The sequence below is a fragment of the Neodiprion lecontei genome, chromosome 2, assembly GCF_021901455.1.
Source record: "Neodiprion lecontei isolate iyNeoLeco1 chromosome 2, iyNeoLeco1.1, whole genome shotgun sequence".
NCBI lineage: Eukaryota > Metazoa > Arthropoda > Insecta > Hymenoptera > Diprionidae > Neodiprion > Neodiprion lecontei.
The window spans coordinates 26,116,059-26,129,646 of NC_060261.1; the positions used below are offsets into that span (position 1 = coordinate 26,116,059).

Consider the following 13,588-nt stretch of genomic DNA (forward strand, 5'->3'; position numbering starts at 1 on the left):
TGTACAGTAATAATTGATTCATCACAACATTCGCAGTCCTTGATCTACTAGACCATACGAAATTGAGTATAATAGTCCTTCAATCGCAACGTTCTAAAATATTAAATTCAAGCGATTTGGTACTATTATTACATTATCAGAATCGCTGAAAAAAAAAATCTTGATTTGTTTCCTATGATAAATTTCAAGTGTGATTTTAGTAATAATTCGAAGTGAAGGGACATAATAATTATTATTGGGCGATATATTTTTTTTCATTTACCATTCACTTTAACGATATCTATTAGCCACGCAAATACGTGTTCACGCATTAACATCAGCCAGGAAACTTTTATTGCAGTATATAACATATTTCATCATTTGCAAATAGGTGGTTAAAGTATTTTAAGGATGTTACCACGTGACCAATTTAAGAGTTTCTATGAGAAGCTCATTCTTTTGTGAAACTTTGAATCGAATTGGAATTTATGTAGAATGATCGTGTGATTTTCGGAAAGTGCGCTCTGGTAAGCTAGTGCTGAATAAGTATCTTGCAGATTTTTCATTTAATTACACCGCGAGGCAGGTTTTGAGATTATATTTTACAAATTATTCGATAATCAATTCATATAATAATTTATTGGTCCTAGCTGACCAGAGTGTACTTTCTCAAGACGATCACATCACAAAGAATTGTAAATCGAATCGACGTTACGACACCACGTGCAAAACACTTTAAGAATGGTTCACTTTGCAGACCGTAGTAAAGTAGCAGACTCACATGTTTGCTCATTTTACAAATTCGTGACATCACTTCAATTCTTTGGAATAAATTATAATTGCAAATTGAATATCAAATTAATTCGCATTGATGTGTCAAACTGAAATGAGGTTGCTGGCGAATTCAAAAAATCGAAAGGGGATAATAAAAATTATTTTGAAGTTAGTGAACCATGTGACAAAAACAAAGGATGTTTGAGAACAAACAAATCAACTGCTAAAACCGTTGAGATGAAAATTTTCGATTGCAAAAAAAGATAACAACTTGACGCGACATTGGCCATTGCAGCTTGTTATTATGTTTTTCTTTCCTAATCACAATCGTAATAGCCCTCGTACAGCTCGATAGATCAATTATTCGCATTCCTTTTTTGCAAAGCTGCAGCTAAATCTTGCTTAAGTGCAGCCTGTTGTCTTTGATCCGCCAGTAATTGGACCGATCTTAAACCGTTCACTATATCTTTTGTTTTGCTAAAATATATCTCGTTCAGCGTATTTCGAATTTTATTTTCCATATCCTCTACCATTCGACCAATGTTGGCAATATGAGGTGATGTCTCGCTTAGTGCCGCATCCTGTTCGACCTGAATAAACAAAAACATAAAAATTAGATTGATTTATTTGGTCATCCGATTACATGACCTTAATCGAACAAATTGCAGAATATTGCGAAGTTAGAATAGATTTAGACATTAACAACAGAAATGTTCGGATCTTTTTGATGTCAGAAAAGTTTTTGGGAACAGTATATTTCGAATGTGAATGTTTTTAAAAAGTACTAAATTTTATAAAGTTAGCTTCATAGTAGATAGTAGCCATCGTAACATAATTTTACTGTTTTACGTCATTTAATTATGTATGGAATACTTCGTGGTAGACTTTTGTAATCTTACGAGTATCCCGATAAAATTTTGAACATCATTTTAGCAACTACAAAGGGAAACTCTTGCACACGAGAAGCTACATCTTATAATTGCCGTGTGAAGTGGCACAAGAATGGTGGTATAATATACAATAGATCACTACAAATTAATAAATTTTAGGCCGATAACAAGTAAAAATTATTGTGTACTGATATTTGATTTTTAGGAACGAACCTATGCACTGTTCATTAAAGTAACAACAAACTACGTGAAATAATGCATAGTTTTTTAACGTTATACTGTTTTTGTGTGCAGTCTTTTTTTTACGAAGTTCGTTGCCTGACACCAATAACGCGACACAGCACGGAAAGAATCTCATTTTCCTGAACAGTAGTTTACTATGAAGGATGTTCAGCATTAGTGAAATAGACTAGGTCGGATAATCGCCAAACTTGCATAGAAATATGTTTGGTCACCTGTCTAGTTAAACTTCCACCAAGATTCATAGTTCCAGAACCATGTTTGTTTGTCTGTAACCAGAGCATGGCTGTAGATGTTAATTTGTAGTGGGCAGTTCTGCCCGTAGATTTCTCTTGTACTTCAACAACGTGTATCGAATCCCAGCAGCCTTTTATCTTCTTTGAACCATCACCTGCCTTTTTTATTAATATTACTCCTGCAAAACCATGATCCAGGTCCCATAAATAAACCGACGATACACCACCTTCGAAGTATAATTCTCGATACTGGTCAAATGCATGATTGGCATCTATCTCCAATTTCCTTAGCCTTTCAGAAGGCATCGATCCATCTTCCAAAGGTGGATCATACGTGTTGCTCCATGGTGACCTGTAATAAAGATTGCTCAATACTTTAATTCCTAGAACTTGAATAATTATTCATTAACAATATTACACAAATACAGATATATGTTTCTCACCTGTATGAATCTCCATCTCGATTATAGTCACATAAAAGGTAATCTTTACCAGATTCTTTATCCTTGGCTATTTTTAAAGGCTGGTCAACGGAGGACAATAAGTCTTCACACAAAGTTGGTACAAGGTCGATCAAATCACTGAGATTTTTTTCAATTTGCTGGGGAGGTAAGCGTCTCATGAGATCCAACGCACAATCCATTTGTTGTTCCGACTTTCAAGTCATGAAAAATATAAAATTTGGTAAGACATTAATAGTAAGAAAAGAGCATTTATCTCAAAATTTTTATGCAAGGGGACCCAGGACTATCCCCCACAGGCTACCAATGTGTTCCTCGTACAAATCTGCAATTGAAACCCTCTTACTTTTGATTTGAAATATTTCACTTGCAGCTTACAGCTATGTAAAGTTGACCAATGGATTAATCAATTTGAAAGTTCTGTAATTCACAAACGACAAATTTCGCATGAGGAATTAAAAGCCCTTCAGTCTCAGTTTTCACAAGGAATACATTGGTAGTCTATGGGGCGATGGTCGTAGTTCACCCTGCGTACACACATGTAAGAACCAACTTCAATGTTCGCATAAGGAAATTTTTTTTTTTCTTGTTCGGAATATATAGATATGAGACCTTGAATTGAAACACATTTCGTGTCCTGACATGGTAGTACTCTTAGCATATGTATTTACAATCTTGTACAAGAATTCCGATTATTCGATGGGCCATTTTGAATTGCAGGATTTAAAAGTATAGGTTATGTTTGTAATTCGAACTAATGTATTGTGTTCCATGTTGCGAGAATGTTGAATTTCGTGTCTAGCAGTCTCAGATGATCAACGTAATAATTTGTTCGTGATCCATAACCGGACAATAATATAACAGAGCTACGATCGTATCTAACATATACACAAATAAATACGACAGACTAAAATGACTCACCATGGTGAATGCCAGCGGTACACCCAAAACCGATGCAATATAAATCCTGAATTCACAATTCGTTTACGTGAAATAGAGTAACACTTATTGGAATGTCACGAAATGATAATTAGCAATGACTAATATCGTTGATTGTTAAATTTGTCGACTCTGTTGAAGCAACAAAAAGAGTGACATTTGAAGGGTGTGTCAGTAGCCTGTACCAAAGTCTTCTTCTTCCCTTTATATGGTTAACGGTTCCGCCTGAGTACCACGGTTTGCTGCATCTCAGTGTTACAGGAGACTAAGGCCTGATTTTCACGCGCAGCACACAACCGATTGCAGCATGCTCTGATTGGTCAATTCACCAAAATCACCATTTTTTGTTGACGGGGAGTCAACAAAAAATGGTGATTTTGGTGAATTGATCAAGGCCGTGTTCGAAAATTGACTGACAGTACTGTCAGCAATCTTTCATCTCTTTTGCGCTGCCAAGTTCATGTACAGCTCTGTCTCTGGCCTAGGGAATTTTCAGTACTGGCAGTCAATTTACGAACATGGCCCAAATAGACCATGCTGCATCTAGCTATTTGCTACACGTGAAAATCCAGCCTTAGGGTGCTGCCCGATTGTCAATGACGAATGGACGGATCACGGAACAACAGAACGAAATCTGTAGTTACTTCGAGAATTCCGTTCCACACACTATTTTGTCATGTGTATCATGTGGCAAATTTCGACCGGAATGAATGTAAATTAGCGCTATTCTGCTTATTTCATTAAATAATTAATATATTTTCACATATAAATGCTCTATTTTGTATCAACCTTACGTATGAAGTTATGATATAAGATAGCATCACGGAGTAGTAGGAAGGAGACAACACTCGAGCAGCACTTGGCTCAAAAGCTGGCCCAGTTTTTGGGGCAACGTAAGAAGAATTGTCAAGGTGCGATTTAATCGCCTCTTGCGGTGTAAGCCCGCATAGCGCACTCACCCCCTTCACCATATGATCTTATGATTCGCCGTTTGCAAACCTTTTTCTCGGATTTAATGTCGGTTGAGATTAAAAAAGCAATCACTCGGTTTTTACTGTTTTTTAATCACTTTAAATGCGTATTTTACGAATTTACGGAGTATGTTTATAAAACGGAGGCTTATAGGTTACGATTGTCGCCCTTTTTTTTACATTTTGTAGCGAAAATTTCACTTTTTTCCAAGAGGCGCTCAAATCGCATTGAGACAGTTTCTCTTACGTTACCTCAAGACTGGGGACAAGTTTTATCGCAGAGTGTTGTCTCCTTCCTACTACTCCGTGGATAGTATAAATGTTTTATTCTTACGGTGGGTTCACATAGGCGTGGTGTCGCGGAGCGCGGTCGAATTGTAACCAATGAAAATGCATGAAATCTAGAGGAAGAAAACAACACTCAAGCAGTGCTCGGTTTTCACTGCTTTTGGCTCACTTCAAATGCGTATTTTACAAATTTACGGAGTATTTTTATAGCACGAAGATTTATAGGTTACGATCTACGATCATTGCTCTTCTTTGTTTACATTACATAGCGAAAATTTCACTTTTTTGCGTAAGAGGCGCTTAAGTCGTATTCAGATAGTTCTTCTTACGTTACCTTAAAATTGGGAACAAGATTTATCGCAGAGTGTTGTCGCTTTCCGCTCCTTCCTACTACTTCGTGTCTGCAACAGTACGTCATTGTGAACCCACCCTTAGGCTGACAATGGGCGGGCATGCTTAGAAATGCTTCAGTACGAAGTTACAGTTTAGATACTGAAATGAATCTACGAAAGCGTTGTCAGTTGGCGTTATAAACCATATCACAGATTCCTTACCCTCCAACTTCCTATCGAAGCGGTTATGGTTACGGTCACGGACAATGTAAACCGTCTTTTACGGTTATGTGCTGGCACCCATAGTTTTTTTTTTGGTGTGTGTGGGCGAATTTTCACAGATAATCGGGGGTTATTAAAGGATGGACAATCGCTAGTCAACACTAAACGACCAACGAACGATTCCGCACAAGCGGAACTCAATTCGAATCCAAAATATCATGAGGATCTGACGTTACTCGAATTCCCTAACCGAATTTGATTTATTAATAACGAATAAACAATTGACTATCAAACATCGAGAACTCATTATAAAACACCATCAAACGATCAACAACCGGTTAAAAACAGATCAACTTCTTTGGGTGTGAATGAGCGGCAAAGCATATGCAATGGAGCTCTTGCTCCATTTTATAAACTTCACGACTTCTAATAGAGCTTTTACTTCGTGGATTGAATAAACATGGCAGACGCGATTGCTAGACGAGAGGCTCGGCGTAAACGAATTTTGGAAAATTCAGAGACTCGATTGCAAAGAATTACTAGTGGACAGCGTATCGGCCACGAAGGTGAAAATAATTATTTCGTAATCTTTTAATGATTATTAGTGGACGTATGTACGATGAATATTACATAAAATGTTCACTAATATTTCTGTAACCTAACTGCAAATTTATTGGTCAGGCTGCATTATTCGAGGCCAGAAAGAAATTGAATCGTTTTTACATGATGTCAAATAAAGGAACGATCGATTCTAAAAGTTTCCTTGTGTTTGATTTATGTTTGTGACAGTACATTTAAAAATTATCAAAAGATCCAAGTCTTGTATCTTTTCCTTGTGTTTGATTTATGTTTGTGACAGTACATTTAAAAATTATCAAAAGATCCAAGTCTTGTATATTTTTAATGCTAACTAAAGGGTAATAAGAGTTCACATTGTTCAAATTTTATAAAAAGTAATTGAAAGTTTTTAATATCGTCGGTAAAACTATGTTGCGTAGTAGCTTTGGAATTGTGTAATGAATTGTAATTATTTTGGTTTTTACCTAAGAGTTTAGTTATTTGTGGTCTAAGACCAATTATTCTTATATTAACAATAATAGTACAATTTATTTGATAGAACTAACAAGTCTCGTGCCACAAATGGTGTGGCATGTAAATAAATTTAAATAGAGATATATACTTTGGCGTACCGGTTAATAAGCCTTCAGCGTACTTTTATAAGCAAAGAAACATGCTTGTGGTGTGCACATGAACAGAATTATCATCCAAGTTTTTTCAGCATCCGCATAGGTGGTGCTGAGGAGTGTATACATACACAAATATCACATATACTAGTATAAGGTGGTAACAGGCCAGGAAAACTGAGAATAGTCCGAAAATTTTATCTATTGGGAAAAGTTAGGGAATTATGATGGACCATAGGGATAAACGTACTATTTTGATAAATTGTTTCCAAACTTGGACTATGCTTCTTAAATTCAGCCAATCTAATTCTCTGAAATGGTATCGTTCAGTTTCTAATTATTTGTGTGAAATGAAGCAATACTATGTGGTTTTAAATCCATATTTTTATATAATCAAGGTACACAATTTCTGGAGCTTTTGGTCACAAAAGTGGCTTTAAGTTTCATGGACAAAGGTCAGGGAATTTTATTTGAGCATAATTGTAACCACTCTGTAGTAACGTGTTTGAAAGGTTTGCTAGAGGCCCATAGAATGAAGATTTTCATTACCAATAACAGTTCCGTGAGACCAGTAATGAAATTTCTTATTTTTAAGTGAGCATTTTTTTACAACATGAAATATGAAGCATGAATCGAATCAATATGATTTAAATTGAAATATTGCTATGTTGATTTATAAAACTTTATATAAATTTCAACTGTTTAGACTTTAGTCTACGTAATAAAGAATCTTGAGAAATTCGAACTCACCATCACCATTACAATATGTTTTTCAGATGTTCATCCTGACCTAACCCAACCAAAGAATGACGATTTGGTCAAAACTTACTTAGAACATCAAGATTACGTAACCCTAACAGAGTCATTGCCAAATAATTTACATAGGCGTGAGGGTTCATCTATGGATGATAGTCCTGCTTTGATGAACCATATTGTACAGAATGAGACACAGAACAATACTGTTACAAACAAAGTTACGAATGTACCAAACAATGATAATAAGAATGCTTCTATCAAAAAAGTATTTCAATCTGCCGATGCAGGTGTGTTATTCAGTGTATTTGGAAACAAATGGACGCTCGTACTCCTTGCAGCGCTCGTAAATATTTTATATCTTTTGCAACTGCAACGTTTCTGTGGCAAGGTAAGATTATAATTGTAAGTACTCCCTTATTTCCCTATCCACCATATGAATTATATTAATGCATAAAGTTAATGTACTCGTAATCACCTAGTAATTGCTCACTCTTAACAACTTTGCCAAAGACGACACCTATTTCCTCACTGGGAATTTGATCAACCCTTACAGCACAAAAATTGAAAACCAAAGATTTTACTACTATATGTTTGCATAATTATGACTTCCATTTGAAGACTGTATCAAAATTGGGTTTTGAAGTTTTCATGCGTATATATCCTAAAAGAGAATGTTTTTTCAACTGCAATGTTTCTATTTGGTGTGTATCGTCAGTGAAAAATCAGAAAATGACCAACGAAGGAATAAAATTTTAAACTAAGGTTAGAAAAATTTACGATATATTATTGTCTATATTACTCTTCATTTTGCAGGATATTCTTGTACCATTCTTTACACTGGTGTTGGTAAGACTGCATCTATTTGAAAATAAAGCAGAAATGCAGGGTGGAAACATGTTATCTGCGGTTCTAATATTGTGTAGCGTGGATCCTAAACTCGTTCGTAATCTCAGATGGGTCATGAGAATATGTAGAAAAGTTGTAGAAGAATTTTCAATCTATATCTTCAGCTTTATCGTCCTGCACAATGTGGCTTCATTGTATTAGCACGACATTGATATAACAGTTCTAACAATTGATTCCTCAAATAATGAGCTACTGCAATATACAATAAATCTTTTTTACTTGGCAACGAAACGTCGCCTGAAAATTGGATGTCAAATAATGAAATACTGTCCTTCTATAAATTAATTATAATATATATACTCATAATAAATTTTCTCTTTTTTGAAAACCTACCTCTGTATTCGAAGATTCTATCAAGGCGAATTGATTTTCAGAAAATAGAAAAGGGACAAGGAGTGTTTTTTTTCCCTTTTTAATGGGAAGTGATGCTCAAAAACGTATTTCGACTCCTTGGTCACAGCTATATTTCATTTAATCTTAATGTCTGGATTACAAATATTTGCTTAAGGAACATCTACATTTCAATCTTTACGAAATATGACGATAATCATGATTAATAATGATCCTTCCAAACGAATCACTTTAGATGATTGCAGTGAAATATTAGTTTCACCCAGTATAATGTATCCCTACAAACAGTCAAAAAACGAAATTGGTAAATAAATATTGCAGTATACATAATAAGTTTTGCGTGCAGCATATGAAAACTAGTTTGCTAATTAAGAGAAGTACTAAAAATTATGTCGATGCACAAACAAAACAGAGTATATGAGTTATATTATTATTTATTTCTGTAATTGAATAATACACACACACACACACATATATAAGGGAGAGAGAGGCAAAATGGGCCCCTCAACAACGTTTAACGTTGGAACGATTTTGGCAACACAATTCGTTTTGTCTTTGGCCTAAAAATACATTTCAAGCATTATCGATATTTTTTGAAATTTCATTTGATTGTACAGGCAGCCCATTTTGCTTGCCTCTCCCCTATACAAATTGTTCTTAAGATGTGGAGGAGGTTCACTAGTTTAGTCGCTGCAGGGAATAGAGAGGAATGGTTTCAAGTACAGTTAGTCTTCCTCACTGGCCATAGTATACCCGGCAGAACCTACAAGCTAACGCATTTGATTACGTTAGTATTAATTACTCACAAGTGATACAGCTAAGGGATTCAGATTTTATATGCGAATTTTTGGATAGGTTTTCAGTAGTTTTATATTTCTTAATTCAACTTTCTTCTTTTTAAATAATGATTTTTATTTAAAAACGCGATTTTTTGTGTCTTCTGTAAAAGCTCGTACATAAGAATTTAATTTTCTTGTTTCTTATGGGTGAACAGCGGAGACCAACAGTTCAAGTACATATACTTCTAGTCGTGGAGAAAATATTTTTAAAAATGCAGTTTTTCTCCACATTTTTATGGACCTTCCTCAGGATAATTGATACTAATATGTAAGTAAGTTACTTGGTTTATATACCTTTTAATTTTAAATCATTTTAAGGATTAGCAAAACTTTTAACCTTTGAAACAAGTTACAAGGGTCTAGTTACTTAGAAATTATATAAATAGTCGGTCGATGGAACTTGTTTAAGGCAGTATTCTACTTTACATCTTTGAAAAAAACGCTATTTTTGTGAATTGTTTCTGAGAATACTATTGAAGATATGGATGTAGGGTGTGAAATGCTTAATAAATACACTCTTGAAGTACATAAAAAAAACTTTCTTCATTTATTTTATACATTTTTTATGCATGTAAAGTATGGTCAAAACCAACACCTCAAAAAGTAGGTAACGTTGCCGTCGTCGTAAAATCTTGCCGACGGATGGTCTGAACCAAAAAAATCAGATAGTTTTATGTTAAGTATGACTCCAGGAACCGATCTAAGTAGAATATTTTATGTATGTGCAAAATCAACAAAATGACGGCTAAAATACGAAAGAAAAAAAAAAATTGCGTTTTTTTTGCGTCTTTATTTGCAATAAAAATATAGTTACAATTAAAATTTCAAGTTGATTGTAGTTAAGTCCGTTGATACAAACATATAGAATATGTGTTCAAAATTTCATAAGGATCGGTCCAATAGTTTTTGAGTTTTCACGACCACGATACTTGAAAACGTTTCGAGAAAAACGCGTTTAAAGTTTTTGTAAGTGACAAATCGTAGAAAAAATGATCTTACGCTCCATCAGCGATACCTGGGCCATATAATATGCCTTCAACTTGTTCCAGGTGAGTATGGTCATCTAATCTAGCCTGCTTTTTTTGAGTTCTGCTCTCCTTAGAAGCCTCAATCGAGCGGCGGTTCTCTTGAACGATGCGCTGTTGGTCACGCATATTGTTGAACTGCATGGTGGTTTGGTCGATTTTCATGCCCATAATTTCCAGTATTTTCAAAACTAGGCTGAATCTTTCTAAAATTTTGAGCTAACATTCTTGAATATATTTACTTTCGAAAAAAGTAAAAAAAAATTTTTTTTCACAGTTGTAAAGTAGAATACTGCCTTAACAGAAAGTGTATATTTTCCAGATGCAACATTTACTCAAATGACTAGTTACTTACTAGTTAAGATTAACAGGGCATCAACTATATTATTTACAGAAGAGTATCTGAAAAAAAAGCTATGCTCATTGTCAAGGTTGGGAATATCTTAGAATGAAGCTGTACATAATATGTAACTTAATTACATCCGGAGAATGGTAGAAAAACTGTATGAATTAGAAAAAAAATTGCTACCGACCGAAGTTAATATACATTAAACAGACATATTACTGACATACTCTTTGAGTCAAACATAGTAAAATCTTTTATTATTCTGACACTACCCCATGTGCACACGTACAAGTGAATTTCGCGGGAAGAATTGTCGAAGAGGAGAGACTACTTTTCGAATGTTTTGTAATGAAATGATTCCTTATTCAAAATTTTTGTGGGTGAAATAGCAGTGGCAGATCACAGTTAAATTGAAAGTAACGAAAGAAATTGTTATAACATATTCCGTGACAGCTGGACAGGCTTGTTCATACACTCACGTCACATGGCTGCCACGGAAATGACTGAATAGCATTTCGGTTGTTTAACGATTCACGGCACTTAGATACCACTAGAATTTATTCCACCCACAACAAAACAGCAGCGTGAATACGATAATTGCAACTCCATTGTTAGTTAAGCTCTATACCTATACTGATATTTTGTGTTTGAGCCTTCGCTTGACCCATATGAAATTATCTTCTGCCATGGACTTATGGACGGAGCCTCTCCCAGCGGGGCTGAAGCGAAAGACGGAAGGGGCATCAGCGCCGTCAGCCATATTGATGAGCTAAATAGATATAGATATACATATACAGCTAAATAGATGTACATATGAATACCACGGATATATATAAGCGTTTACGGCTTGCCTTTGACCAGCCCCCTGACACACACTGTTAAAAGTGGTTCGCCAAATGTCCCTCGATTCTGCCGCCAATTCCCACCAGTAGTGAGTGAGCGTGTCACAAGTCTACTAGTGCCACGTAGAGGAACCAAAAAACGGGGACAAAACGCGTACAATTTTTTAGTATGCGAGCAGTGGCGAGTGTCAGGGACCTGCCTTTGACGGATCGTTGTTGTTATTGTACAGGTTAGGTCAGAAGGTAGCCAATAATTTTCCACAACGATATTTTTAATTGAATAGTGAGTGAGAATAATATACAACATGCCTTATTGTGTAGCTCCTTAGTGCAAAAACAGATCTTTTTCAAAACCCAAAAATCAATGTGAGATTGAAGTAGAGAATAAGACTACATTTCATCTTTAAGTATAAGTAACGCTTCTGGAACTGTAAATAATGTCAATGCTGTGATACCGAGTAATGTACTTAATTCTATATTCATTCAAGTTTTCCGAAGAATATTGAGAGGCGTAGGATATGGATTGATAAGATGGGGTTGACGAACATAAGTATGCTAAAGTATGCTTATTTGGGCATTTCTCCACTAAATGGAAAATCGCTGTCCCTAGCTAAATTTATGAAATAAATCTTAAAATTTCTCAGTTTTTTGTATCAATACCGACATAGAATTAGGTATTCTTGGCACGCCATAGCTTATTTAGTAATTTAATAATGGAATATTCGAATAAATGAACCTCAGACGTCTCAAAACACAGTCCCCTGGTACGTCCCTTTTCCAGAATTACAAATCTTGTTACAAATATTTATTTTTGTGCCGTTGATAATTGAATAAAAAATATCCAAATACATTAACAAAAATAGTTAGCATCTTTATACATCACAATTATATTTTTATAATAGAATTTTAATTAAAATATCCATGTATGAATGCTGTCCTCAAATTATTAAAATAGTCCCCTGTTAAAACTTTAAAACCGCGCTGAAGTCATATTTAGTTTTGGCGCGAAGTATTTAGATTGCGAAACGGAACGCAATCAGTGTGAAGTTTGCTCGGTTGTGTCGCTAGCGGGCAGCCACCATTTTGTTAGGTGCTACTACTGCGTCTTCTGGTGAACCACGCGTCTCGGCCGTTAGTAAAAACATTCCCCTGGTAAGCCTTTTTTTTTTTTACTATTTTAAGAGTTTTGATAACGATAATTTGTTTAAAATAATTGATCATTTAGTATGTAGCCACATCTGTTGCGTTTATCTAAATGTTTTTAAATGATATTGTTTTATTAAGTATTCATGTAAAAATTACAGTCCCCTGGCCAACAGTCCCCTGTCATTTCATAGCACAGGGGACTGTTCCTACCACAGGGGACTGTTCATACTACTGTTTTCTTAGGTTTTGATCACAAAGAGTAACGTTTCTATCGTAGGTATTATCTCAAAATGCCACTGAAAAAGAAGTCACCCAGAACAAGAGAAGAAATACTTGAACAAAAACGTATAGCTGAGCGTTTGAGATATCGACGACTTAAAAATGACCCTAAAAAAAAAGAAGAATTGAAAGATAAAGAAAGGCAGAAGTATCAACAGAAAAAAGAAAAAGGTAAAAGAAAATTAGTTAAAGATATGAGTCTTCGTGAGCATAAGGCTGTAAAAAAGGTTTGGAGAAAGCATTGTTCTAAGTATCGTGTAAAAAAAAAAAGTCATGAAACTAACTGTAACTTTTATGAAAATTTGTGATAAGAAGGGCCATAAGTTTAGAATGGACGAAAATGATATTTCTGATGTCAGTTTTGACCAAATATTGCAGAAGTTACCAGATCCAGATCTAAGTCTAAAAGAGAGAACATTATTTTATTATTTTCCTGTATCTGTACCGGTCTTTCAGAAGAATTAATTAATTTACATATTTTTCCCTAAAGTACAATGTTAAGACTGATTTTTTTGTAAGGTGTTGTACAATTAATGTTAATTATTTTAGTTACTTCAAAAGTATTATGTCGACCTAAAATAT

At 34.8% G+C, this 13,588-nt stretch overlaps 3 protein-coding genes across 8 annotated transcripts in view; 1 reads left to right on the plus strand and 2 right to left on the minus strand.

Moving 5' to 3' along the window:
* Positions 1-213: 213 nt before the first annotated feature.
* On the minus strand, positions 214-3,766 carry LOC107224810 (F-actin-capping protein subunit beta). The gene is made up of 4 exons (XM_015665005.2): positions 3,502-3,766; positions 2,563-2,774; positions 2,099-2,471; positions 214-1,343 (listed from the first exon to the last, which is right to left on the minus strand). The coding sequence occupies exons 1-4, from the start codon at positions 3,502-3,504 to the stop codon at positions 1,110-1,112; spliced, it is 822 nt and encodes a 273-aa protein (XP_015520491.1). The 5' UTR covers positions 3,505-3,766; the 3' UTR covers positions 214-1,109.
* Positions 3,767-5,228: 1,462 nt separating this feature from the next.
* On the plus strand, positions 5,229-13,339 carry LOC107224805. Of its 3 annotated transcripts, none has more exons than XM_046732079.1 (5): positions 5,229-5,898; positions 7,293-7,660; positions 8,086-11,864; positions 12,070-12,733; positions 13,005-13,339. In XM_046732079.1, the coding sequence occupies exons 1-3, from the start codon at positions 5,793-5,795 to the stop codon at positions 8,317-8,319; spliced, it is 708 nt and encodes a 235-aa protein (XP_046588035.1). In that variant the 5' UTR covers positions 5,229-5,792; the 3' UTR covers positions 8,320-11,864; positions 12,070-12,733; positions 13,005-13,339. The 3 variants fall into 3 exon arrangements, with proteins under 3 accessions (XP_046588035.1, XP_046588036.1, XP_015520487.1); XM_046732080.1 differs by having other exon boundaries at positions 8,086-11,824; XM_015665001.2 differs by having other exon boundaries at positions 8,086-12,733.
* Positions 8,512-13,588, minus strand: part of LOC107228170 (transcription factor A, mitochondrial) — a 150,086-nt gene continuing 145,009 nt past the window's right edge. The window contains exons 5-6 of one of the 4 annotated variants that reach the window (XR_006902962.1): positions 11,368-11,508; positions 8,512-8,807 (exon numbers count right to left, since the gene is read on the minus strand). The gene's annotated coding sequence lies outside the window, so the exon portion shown is untranslated. Of the gene's footprint in view, positions 8,808-9,133; positions 11,509-13,588 lie in introns of those variants that run through there. The other 3 variants (XR_006902961.1, XR_006902963.1, XR_006902960.1) reach the window with 3 other exon arrangements.

What these genes read in the sequence shown, in the direction of transcription:
- LOC107224810 (XM_015665005.2), bottom strand. An exon ending in CGAGATGGAGATTCATACAG is followed by an intron (nt 2,472 to 2,562) that starts GTGAGAAACATA and finishes TCTTTATTACAG; the next exon opens with GTCACCATGGAGCAACACGT. An exon ending in GTGGAAGTTTAACTAGACAG is followed by an intron (nt 1,344 to 2,098) that starts GTGACCAAACAT and finishes TTGTTTATTCAG; the next exon opens with GTCGAACAGGATGCGGCACT.
- LOC107224805 (XM_015665001.2), top strand. Translation starts at nt 5,793, where the DNA reads ATGGCAGACGCGATTGCTAGACGAGAGGCTCGGCGTAAACGAATTTTG. An exon ending in ACAGCGTATCGGCCACGAAG is followed by an intron (nt 5,899 to 7,292) that starts GTGAAAATAATT and finishes TATGTTTTTCAG; the next exon opens with ATGTTCATCCTGACCTAACC. An exon ending in TGCAACGTTTCTGTGGCAAG is followed by an intron (nt 7,661 to 8,085) that starts GTAAGATTATAA and finishes TTCATTTTGCAG; the next exon opens with GATATTCTTGTACCATTCTT.